The following is an 11,718-nucleotide window of genomic DNA, read 5'->3' as shown; positions in this document are numbered from 1 at the left end:
CGAAGGAAATAATCAATTTTAAAAAAGTGAATCCATCTCAATTGCTTTTAAGATGATAACACCTGAGAGGTAACGTTTCTCAGAACAAATATACATAAGTTTCTATTTAAGAAAATAATAACAATAAATTGTACAGCACTTATTGAATTTTTAATTTCAATTTTATAACTCATTGTATCATTAATAGTTATGTTCATAGGAGTAGCGCCTGTCAGATTACTTTTCAGGTATGAGGCCTGTTTTGCAACCCTCGGCTACCGCCTCGTGCTTCAAATTTCGGCCTCATACCTGAAAAGTGGCAGTGCACGAATAATGAATAACGTTTTTCGTGTTCGTTTGGGCAAAGTCTTAAGAAACATTAATTAATTCTAGATTTTGAGGTTATCTTTGACAGATGTCAAGTTAGGTATACGAGTATAAACAGAAAAGTTTATACAACGTGTAACAGAAATAAGTACATTAATTTTAACCGGTAACAGAACTCGTCATGATGAACAATTTTTCTATGTACCACTTTTTTGAAATCGGCAATTTTTTTTTACATTTTCCCCCCCATAAATTAACGAGCCGTTCTAAGCACAGCGACCAGGTAGCGTGGTCTCCAGTGGCGGGTAGCGAAATTCGTGAAAAATTTTAAACAATTTTAACTCATTAACAAGAACGTTTACAAAAAAATTATTTAGAAAAGTTGTTGTTTTTGATGAGTTTTATTATTAGTTAAAATTAATGTACTTATTTCTGTTACATGTATATTTAGTTATATAGTTACCATTTTTAACGTTATGTATCTCAGGAAACGAACACGAAAATACTCCTTTGGTTTACGTATCCTGCAGCTCTCTCAACTTTTCTCCGCATTCCTACTCTAAATACAATATTAATAGAATCGGTTATGAAATCGTGGTTCATCATTTGACCTCTTGTTTTGTAAAAATATTTACGCACATTGTGCAAAATTTGTAAAAATACCATTTTAAACTATAATTATTGTCTCATGATAATTCAACAGTGCTGATTATAGTCGGTGATTAGATCCATCATCCACATGTGTTTCAAATGTATCTACATCTCACACGTGTCGACGACAAGATGCTGGCAAGAAAATTTCCTGTTTAACTTTTTGCAAACGCTGTATTAATTCGCTAACACAGATCTTTATGCAAATTTGCGAATCGATTAAATTCATTAGTAGCGCGGGAGTGGTCAACAGCCAAATAGAGCAGTTTACTCATTTACCCGTAATTTTTTTAATTTTTAATTACGTAGCGTGAAAACAGAAATCTCACAGTACATACATTGTATATTATTTTAATTAGAGATTAAACTTCGTTATCAAATAAACAAACAATTATGCTAATCCCCCTATTTGCCAGATTTAACTCGCAGTGTTTATTAAAAAAAAAAAAATCGTCATGACGGAGACAAATGAGTGGCTGGAAGCACACATAAAAAATGTCTTTCAAAGGACACCAAACGACTTTAGTGTCGCCGCTAAAGTTGCGCCAAAAAAATTAGAAGCCCATGTATTGGGTGTTCATTTAAATTTCTTGCTCGGTTAAGTTGGAGAAAGAAAAGATGACGAAAAGTGGTTGAAAAGAAGGTAATTTTGCGTTGGGGTATTTCGGAGTTATAGGAAATTCGTGTCGGTTGAACTAGTTAGCAGATCTAGACTAACTAACGCCATGGTAGAGTTAAAAATCGATTGATACTGCGGAAACAAGTGGTGCCAGTAATACTGGTGGCATTAAACCGTCGCCAATAATCCTTGCATGCAGAGACTTTAGAATTTCCATAGATTTTTTCTTGTATGTCAGTGATAATAAATAATGAGTACTGCGTCTATACAGGGTGTTTTTTAAATGCTAGTACAAAAAAACTGGGTCATATGGAGATTCTAAAGCGTCCAGAAAACCATTTTTTAAATCTAAAACGGTAGGGATAAACTAACCCTGTTCATGCACATTCTATGCCACAGACACAACAATAGTAAACAATAAATTAAACCATAGCAACCCGACAATGCTATGAACAAATATACAAGATTATTATTGTTGCTGGACAACCCCAGTTACGTTTTTAATTACCTTTAGTACAGCGGCGTACTGACAATTTTAACCAAAATTTAATTAATTTTTATCTCGAAAACGAAAAGATATTATTAGATAATTTTTTGGTGTATGAGTTCTACTCATCCTCACCCATTACCAGTCTTTTTTGTACTAGCATTTAAAAAACACCCTGTATTATTAGGTACCACAAAATATTTCCCTTGCCTCTTGCAAGCAGGAACGGCTGTGTAAAATGGGTGTTACAGATTAGAATAATGAAATATGACAGTTAGACAGCCAAATGTAATGTAACGTAAAATTGCTATAATCAATACTTCACAAACAAATAATTTCAAGCAAAATGCTAGAGAACTGGAGAAAACTGTTTGAAATGTTGTTAATAACGGATAATTTTCCCACCCAGGTATTTAAAAAAACAATACCTTACAACACTGAACGACCGCATTTGAATTTATAATTTAACACCTGAACTGTTAACATTTGTCCTCATTTTTAAAAGAGAAACTTTACCTAAAATTAATCGATTCTTGGTCATGTCCTGGATAAACGAAATAATTTTTTAAACATTGTTAATAAAAAATTATCTCCAGTACCTTACCTGTTGACACATTTTTACTTTAATAAAGAGATATTTTAGTTCGGAGCGATTTTAGTTTTTCGATACCTCTCATAGTTCAGCAAATCTTTCAAAGATGGCAGAATTGATCTCACCACCCTGTCTTTATTGATCCGTCTCCGAATATTTTATTATTCATTCATAGTGATACATATTTTTATTTGAAGGTAGGTCGTTTGATAACGATCAAACAATAATCATCAGTGTTCGCTTTGCTTGAATTTGTTGCTTTTGATAAATCAATCCGATCCAATTCATCAAGCACATTAAAATCGACCTCGACAACAAAATTCTTTTTTTTTTACTTTTTTGTTATTCCTCCAGAACTAACAAAGAAAAATTGCAACCAACACAATTGCGCTGTTGAAGCACATGTCCTAGACTAGTGCAGTTGTTGGCTATTGTGTTTGTTTCCGGCGTGACCCATATTATTTATCTGTCATTACGACTAGTAAGGTCTCATTATTTTGGGCCTGATAATAGCGAAAATAAAGCAATGATTCTCTCCACATCTATCGGCCAGTCTTATTTATAACCCAGTCCGTACCATTTTCAAATCGAACTGACAAGTTTACGAAGACTTCAAAGACATTTATTTTCCTGTGCTAACGCACAACTTGCAGGTGTCAAGCTCTAGTTGTTACACATCCGCAGCACGAATCGTTACTTCCAGCACGCGAGCCGTCATTGTCATAATTAATCCTGCTGAGCTCCCGGACTCCTGCCGCTTAAGCCTCAACTTTCCCAAGACCCCGGCCCGACACTCCCTCAGCATCGATCTCTGTTGGACCTTCCCAACCACTCACTCCGATGTTTCGTATTTAGTTCAGCGCTCATTTCGTGGGCTGACCTTCATCGTTCCAAATATGCTGGCTTGGTGGTACCGTTCAGACTGTCCGCATAGGCTTAGGCTCTCACGAACCGTTGTGTAACTTGTGTTTTGGCGCGCGTGGGTCCTGTCCGGTGTGCTAGTGCTTGTGAAAAAGCTTGCAGGAAGCGTAAGTCCCGTATCTGCACGTTTGCGGTGCAGGATAGCAGCGTTTTTTGCGCGCTTTTTTGTGCCTTCGAACGTCGCATTTATGTCTTGCATGTTCGGCGACAGTTCCAGTGTGACACAGTAAACAGTTTGGACGTTTCTAGGGCAGCAGCGAAATGGGGTCCTCCTCCAGCATAATGCGACCACAGGAGGTCAGTATCGCCCATTGTTTCGTTGTTCGTTTTTGCCAGTTCTGATAATTAATCGAATTACACAACGTCTAACTCGTTTCGCATAATTAATTCCGAAACAACCGTTTGCATTCAGTGGCGTCTGCTTTTCATTAGCGGCCTTGAGTGTCGTGATATCATGCATTATTTATAAAGGAAACATTTTTTTTTTGCCGATAATTCTAGTTTGGGCTTAAATGCCCTGAATTTGTGACGTTGTTGTCATTGTCCTTAATTGGCTGCAATCTATAACCACTAATTTGTAGTACATCTTTCTTAACATTTGTGGGGGAGTTGAATTCCCAATTAAGTCGATAATTTCGAGCGACTGTCACTCCAGCGCATTCCACAGTTCTGAGCTCTACTAGCTAATTATCTACAAGAACATTTTTTCAAGATAACCCTGCCGCTCAAGACACTAACATTCAGCCAATCACAGCCGGACCCGTCCCAACTAGTAATCTCAAACATTCACCCAACTAGTTATCAGTGCTGGCAACAAAAAATGCTTAAATTCATTCCCGCAGTTTTGCAGCGATCCTCCCAAACATAAAAAAAATTATAATGGGTGCAGATTTTTGGGTGGGACCTTTATATCGGATTGATCACGGAGCGAAAGTGGTATTAAACGCTCTGCTGGCAAAATATGTTTTAACACAGGCCATTCTAAATTTATTTTATTGGAGCAAGCGTTCTTAAAATATCTTGGTTATTTCGAGACCATTTATTAGCCGCAACGTTTAATTTGAAAGGTTTCCAAAATATTGTTTTTCTTCCTACTTCTCATACATAAATCAAAACTGTCTCCTCTATTGTCGTCATTGTCGTCTCTTTCAGCTCGTCGAATTCAGGAAGCTGAACACGACGACCGAGAATATTGACATACCGGCACGTCCCGAGAGCAGAACTGTCACTGACAAGAAGGGGTTTTTGATTTTTGGGCTTGCTATATTGATTTTGGTAAGTGTTTGGTTCCAGTCTAATTGTATTCTTTGTAAACTGTTGAACAAAACATAAAAATGTGTAACTACTTTTACTCAGGTACTGTTAGTACCGTAAATTGTTGTAGGAAATTTTTATCTTTATGTTGGGGTTAGAATTTTTCTTTTTGACTCTTGAAAAACAACTTAAATAAAATAAAAACAACTTAAATAGAATCTTTTTTTGCATTTCTTGCTCCACTCATACATTGTAGTTTGTAGTGTGTTATGGAAAACTGGTAATTTAGTCAAGTATATTAGTTCTTAAATGTAAGGTCAGAATCATCATTAATTCCATTTTAAAAGATCATTATGTTTCGTCATTCACCACATTCTAATTGTCATTTTTTTGAATAAATACGCACATTACCCGTTTCAAAAACACCAGTTAGTAGAAACAATTGTTAGAAACAGTCAGTAGTTAATAATCGCCCATGTATTAGTGCCTAATAAACAACAGTAGTAGTAAAAGATCGTGTAAACTCTCCTTTGAGAAGGAGAAGAAGAAGAAGACCCAAAGAAGAAAAGATGACAAGTGTCACATTCCGAGAACTGTAGTTTACGATGTTTGAGAAAAAGAAAAATTATTATTTTTTTTATTTGTCCAAAATTTTCCAAATTTTTTTCAAAATTTGATTTTGTTTTTTTTTGCTATTAAATGACATTACTGCCACATTATTAATTCTTTCTGAGACATTGTTGAGTTTAAACAAGTTTTTATTAATTTGACTCTCGAGTGCAATAAGTCTCTGGTTTTTAACAAAAAACTCTAGAAATGATATATTTTGTACAATATGAAGAGCATAGAAAAGATTTGACAGATTTAAGCTCGTTAACCATCGTCATCTGCTGTTTTGGTTATCTTTTGGGGAATTTCAAAGGCTACAACATATTTTATATTCTTGTTTGGCAATTATTTTTGACAATTGTCCAAAACTGGGAATAAGGTTGGTAAAATTGACTAATTTGTATAGAAGGTTGCCTCGTTGAAAATTGGGGGGAGGGGGGAAAAGTAACTCGTGACGTAAAATCAACCCAGAAATTTTGAGTGTTCAAATAGAACCTAAGGTTTATAAGCTCCCTGAAGTTTATTGGGGGGCTTTTTGGGCTTTATTCTAGCGAGGGAATACCTAGTACATGATCGACAGACTCTGTCGTAAAAGTTTAGTACATTGTGACGTCACGAGTAACTTTTGCGGGAGGAAAAATTCAAACTATTGTTTTAAATGGCAACGAGGCAACCTTCTATACAAATTAGTCAGTTCTACCAACCTTGGGTTTATGTCTTTTGTTCAAACCGTAATTATACAACGTGATCAACAATGACTGAATCTGTTGGTAACAATGAAAATTTGAATGATTTTGGTACCACTGTAATCTAAACGCATTTCTGGTTGTCAGCTTTGACAGAGTTGACAGGCGAATTGACGTTTACCATCAAAGGGTCGTTTTTGTAATAGCGTAAACATACCCAACATAAACTAATTTTTTTTAAATGTCGTGTCAAGTTAAAACATCCGGTCAGTGCCAATTACGAAACAGAAAAACACCAATATTTTTCAATTGTTTCATTGCCAACAGACTCAGTGATTGTTGATCACGCTGTAGTGACCCTTTCTAATAATTGAATGAGGTCCTGTGCTTAGAAAGCTTCGTTTGATTAAACAATGGACTCATCAATTGATTTGTAACTAAAAGATCTCTCTTCTTTTGCATTTCTCTTCAGAAAATCTGTAGTCATCTTTTACACGTTCTCTGTATCCCTTGAACTAAGATTTTCAAAGAACAATCAATGGAAAGGTTTGTTTCTTCGCTTTGAAGCTCGTCACAGAGAAGAAGAGTTCCTTATGCGAAGCAATCAATGTTATGAGAAACATGTTTTGCCAAACGATCCTGGAGATACATCTACACGTTTCCTCTGTTACGGCCTGTAACGGCAACATTTGTAACATGTGTCAGAAGAATTAACCATCTCTTTGTCTTTCTCCGTCTTTTATTAATGTCTTGGAGTATATTTTTATTTTGAAAGGTTCTATTTTGTTAGAACCTTCATCTTCCTCAATACCTTGGGGTTTAGGAACAAAAGCTTTACAAAATTGAAGTGTTCTCTTTATTATTTTCAGTTCCTTCTGAATCTATCCTCTCCCTCGAGCTAAAACATTTCTAAACAACGCTAGATTGTATTTATAGGTTCTAAAGCTTTTGTACTGCTCGATTGTCAAACCACGAAATTTAATTATAGTCTTGGAGAAAGAAGTTTTTCAGTGATTCATTTAGAATGGGCAGAAGTGGAAAAGAACCTAGAGCTGTGATTATGGGTTCATGATTTAACATTTTAAGTAAGACAAATATGTAGAACCTTTTCTCATGTACTGTTGTCTTCTTTAGATCACAAACAATTTTTAAAAAATATTTCTGAAATCTATGGTTTCTGATTGTAGATACCTTTCATGATCTACACTTTGGTGAAATCCGACTTGCGACGTCTTGGCCACGACGCATACGATGACTGTGGAAATCTTTGCGGATACTACAACAAACCAATTAAGGACGTTCCTTGTTCCGGAAAATCCTACCTCGACCAATCGTAATTGTCTAAGCTATTCAATAAAAACCAAATGAAACTTTGTTTTTTAGATATTCGTACGAAGACAGATGTGTGGACAGCTGTCCAGGGGGATAGTAAGCGTTCTCACTAACTTGTGTACTAGTCTGGTTCAAATTTTTGTTTATTGCAGTACCAGCTTTGTAGGTGTTTGCACACCGAGAGAGAAGAGCCGTTTCCGCCGATCTTTCTACGACGATTCTGACTACGAATCCACAAACGGAATACAGGCAAATCCTTTATCCTTCCGTAATTGTCAATTATATACGCTTCTCATTTCAGGATGGGATGGACGCCAGTCGACACAACTGGTGGAAATTTTTGCTTTCCATAGGAATTACAATCGGTTAGAAAAACTTGCAGGATGACCCGATTTAACCCCCACATTGTCTAAATTGTTTAAATCGGGGGGTTAAACCGGGGTTCAACCCAAAAGGTACTCTTTCATTCAATCTTTCACCTTTTAGCCCTCAGCGTCTTGACGTTGGTCGCCCTAAGATACGTACCTGGCGCTGTGGTATGGAGCATAATCGTTTTCAGCATAGTGGTGTTGATTGGTGGAACTATAGGTTTATGGTACTTCCTCTCCTTCTACATATCATCCCTGGTACTTAAGAGTTGTCTTGTAGGTATCAATATTCCGTTTTAAATAATTCAGATGACATTAGAGAGGTACACTCCGCGCAAGGATTGTTCATAATAGCTATTGTATGGACAATAATTGCCTTCATTCTAGTAATAGTTCTGATCGTTCTGTTCAAAAAAATCGGACTCGTTGTCCAGTTGTACAAAGAGACGGCGAAAGCGCTTGCTGCGTTGCCGCTCATGGTCTTCATTCCAGTAGTGGTAAGTACTTTTGGCGGCGGAACCGAACACAAAATACACGACAATGTCTCAGATAACTCTGCTTCAAATTGTCGTACTGATCGCTTTCGTCACCACGACCGTGTGGATGATGACTGGTCGAGAACTGTACAAAGAGGGTGAGAATACCTACAGGTACGAGATGAACGGAGTGATGATATTTGCTGTGATTTTCAACTTCGTTATAACGTGCTGGACTCTTCGGTTCTTCGCAGGAATCCAGCACATGGTCATCTCTGGAAGCGTCGCCACGTGGTACTTTGCCAAGTAAGGACCGAGAGAAACCTGCGAGCCTGTTTAACGTCTATGTTCCAGAAACAAACAGTACTTGGATTCCCCAATTTGTACCAGTTTGTGCAACGCGATGAAGTTCCATCTTGGTACTGTCGCGTTCGGATCGTTCATTTTGACTTTGTTCGCCGTGGTCAAAGCGATACTGAGGGCATGCTTCAGAAACGCCTGTTGCAGATGTCTCACTACCGTGTGCTGCAGTAACGTGGAAGTGATCCTCAAGTTCTTGTCGGACAATTCCTTCATAGAAACAGGTACCACTCCGACTTTGCAGATTACAACTTCACCGACATGTTCTTGCAGCGATCCACGGACAGTCGTACTTTAGGTCTGCAAAGAGGGCTACAAAGTTGTTGATGAACAACGCTGCCAGTGTCATAGCCATCAGCTGCGTGGGAGACTTCGTCTTGACGATGATTGTGTTTATTGTAACGGTCGTCGCAACCGGAATTTCGTTTGCTCTGTTCATGGTAAGTCTCTGGAAGAAGTGGTACACCAGTTCATGTGATGGTTTTTGCAGAATGCTGACAAGGGAGCTTGGATTCTCCCAGTCGTGGTTTGTTTAATCGTCAACGTCATCATCATCTCGATTACCTTCTCAGTGTTTCAAGTGAGTTGACGCGCAAAACGTGAAACTTTTTCTACTGAAACTTTTCAGATCACCATCGACACCTTGTTCATCTGCTTCTGCGAAGACTCGGTCATAAACGACGGCATGTCGAGGCCCTACTGCATGTCGAGAGGACTGATGGAATTCGTCGAAAATTCAAAGAAACTCTACGGAAACCAGAACAGGCAATAAGTGACAAAAATTACGATGTAATTGAAAATATTTTTGTAATGTATTTTTACTTTTGCATTTTTGCAATTGCCTTAGTAGACATAGTTTTTTGTGCAGACTTTAAGAAAACCAATATTTTTGGTAATGGCAACTTGATATTTACGAACAACACGTAATCGTAAGGTTCATTAGTAGATATTAATTTTGTTTCAATTTAGTTTATATTTTGTTTTTTTTTTTTAATTTGTTATACTTCTTTTTTTAATACGATGTACGCATAATATATTTTGTTCAGGTTATACGCACAGAAACTGAAAAAACCTTTTCATAAAATTGAAGATTTTATTTGTCTGTCCAATTCGTGGGTTTACAAATGTTTTAAAGGGTGTATACGAAGTTTTTTAAAAGAAAAAAATGCCAACTTACCATTTACATACAAACAACGCAAATAATATTAAGATTCAGGTTAGTTTAGTATTTCTTCTCTTTAGAATATTCTAAATTTTTATTTAATTCATTTTATTCTAATTTTATTTTTTTTGTTGAACTTTTTAATACAATATGCAATTTTGTTTGTCTTAGACTTCTTCTTATGTGTGCATTTACATACAGGATGATTCACGAGTAATATTCAGCATAACGAAATTTGTGATGCAGCCAACGTTACATTTACACCGATTATGTGGATTTAAAAAATAATACATAAGTATTTTTATTTTATACAACATAGTCAACATACCCGGCGTTACATTCAAATTTAGCCAAAATCATTGTGTGGAATAATCAATATTAAAAACACAAACTAAAAATTGTGAGGGTATGTATTGTTGGTTGCATCACAAATTTTGTTGGGCTCATTATTTACTCGTGAATCACTTTGTATACGTTGAGCAAAACTACCTCTTTTGTATTTGTTGATTCATGTGTAGAGTGCTTATTCAATAATACATAATATATTTATATACAAGATATAATATATTCATATACAAGTACAAAGATAGTTTGTTGATGTTGTCAATTAACGTTTTTAATGTTTTAAATTCCACTGTGCTTATTCAGAAAATATATAGGTATATATATTTATAAATAATATTGTTACGAATTTCTTAAATATTTATAAATTTTTTCATGGATATTTTTGATGATATTGTTAAGAAAGGCTAAACTGTAACTGTGAATTACATAACTTACTGCTTCCATTGTAATGATTGTAACTTTCTCATTAGGTATTCAATATACATAAATAAAAATGAAATCTTACGTAGTTTTTGTTAATTAAGTACCTATATGGAATAAAGTAATTAAAAAAGTGATCATAACAGCCATTTAGACTTAACACCAATGGGTGTCATTTCCTAAAAATGAGAAATGTAAAAATTACAAAGCCGTGGGAAAGGTACCTATTTATTATTATTTAATAAAAATTGCAGATCACAAATGCCTTGAAGACCCGCAATACGTCAGTACAGATTACAGCTACAGGATTAAAATCTCGTCTCGACAACGCGGAGTTAGATCAAGTCGATATCTGTATCTGAGTGTACTTTACAGAATTATACCACATTTTACCGCTTCACCTTGTCGCATCTCTGTTCTACATCTTGCATCGCACTCCCTCTTCTGCGCATCCTTAGCGGCCATCTAAGATTTGACGAGCTGTACTTAAACTGTCCTATCAGAAAATTGAGGACTAAATAGTTCGTTGTTGGTCACTCGGTCCCATCCATATAACTAGTTATATGGTCCCATCGCACCAACTATGGTCTCTTCTGTCCCACAGAACACACACTTCTCTCCTATGGCTAGGATCACACGCGAAGTTAATTCTCATGACATCGAGCTTTTTGACTTATCACTAAGAAATTTTAAATTTAAGCTAAATATTATCTACTCAGAGCACTTTCTTTGTTATATAAGTTTTTGTGTTTATCACAATTATTTTCCGATTTTCTTTTTCTAATATATTGGGTGATTGAAAATGATTGTGGCCAAGTATGGCAACTATGTAGGAAAATTTATGTGGCAACTGTGTGGGTAGGGTAGAGTTGAAATTTCTTTTTTGCACCGCTTATAGTTAAATCAGTAGTTAGTTAACTCTTAATTAACTTTAACCACTAGTTAAAATCGGAAAACATTGCACCGAACGTCAGACTGGTAATAGTTAACTAACCATGAGTTAACGAAAGTTGTTTCTTATTTTACATTTTTACTATTTTTATTATTTTGGTACTGTATGCAATTAACACTTGCAGTTAATTTATTTAAATACTTGTACATAAATATTTGAAATGGACATATAACCAATT

General features: G+C 35.9%; 1 protein-coding gene across 3 annotated transcripts; it reads left to right on the top strand.

Annotated features, from left to right (window-relative positions):
• The first annotated feature begins 3,348 nt into the window (after positions 1 to 3,348).
• On the top strand, positions 3,349 to 10,661 carry LOC138130131 (choline transporter-like protein 1). Of its 3 annotated transcripts, none has more exons than XM_069046526.1 (14): positions 3,349 to 3,683; positions 3,831 to 3,873; positions 4,729 to 4,851; positions 7,313 to 7,458; positions 7,509 to 7,553; positions 7,610 to 7,706; positions 7,759 to 7,822; positions 7,944 to 8,052; positions 8,106 to 8,322; positions 8,375 to 8,607; positions 8,656 to 8,885; positions 8,935 to 9,101; positions 9,152 to 9,241; positions 9,290 to 10,661. In XM_069046526.1, the coding sequence occupies exons 2-14, from the start codon at positions 3,838 to 3,840 to the stop codon at positions 9,431 to 9,433; spliced, it is 1,701 nt and encodes a 566-aa protein (XP_068902627.1). In that variant the 5' UTR covers positions 3,349 to 3,683; positions 3,831 to 3,837; the 3' UTR covers positions 9,434 to 10,661. The 3 variants fall into 3 exon arrangements, with proteins under 3 accessions (XP_068902627.1, XP_068902635.1, XP_068902619.1); XM_069046534.1 differs by having other exon boundaries at positions 3,349 to 3,775; positions 3,826 to 3,873; XM_069046518.1 differs by having other exon boundaries at positions 3,350 to 3,683; positions 3,826 to 3,873.
• The last annotated feature ends 1,057 nt before the right edge of the window (positions 10,662 to 11,718 follow it).

The sequence above is a fragment of the Tenebrio molitor genome, chromosome 1 (assembly GCF_963966145.1).
Source record: "Tenebrio molitor chromosome 1, icTenMoli1.1, whole genome shotgun sequence".
Classification (NCBI taxonomy): domain Eukaryota; kingdom Metazoa; phylum Arthropoda; class Insecta; order Coleoptera; family Tenebrionidae; genus Tenebrio; species Tenebrio molitor.
This window is presented reverse-complemented; position numbering and strand designations above follow the sequence as displayed.

Coding starts and splice junctions, on each gene's coding strand:
- LOC138130131 (XM_069046526.1), top strand. CDS start 3,838: ATGGGGTCCTCCTCCAGCATAATGCGACCACAGGAG. Junction 8,323..8,374: donor TGGTCTTCATTCCAGTAGTG/GTAAGTACTTTT, acceptor ACAATGTCTCAG/ATAACTCTGCTTCAAATTGT. Junction 9,102..9,151: donor TTTCGTTTGCTCTGTTCATG/GTAAGTCTCTGG, acceptor TGGTTTTTGCAG/AATGCTGACAAGGGAGCTTG.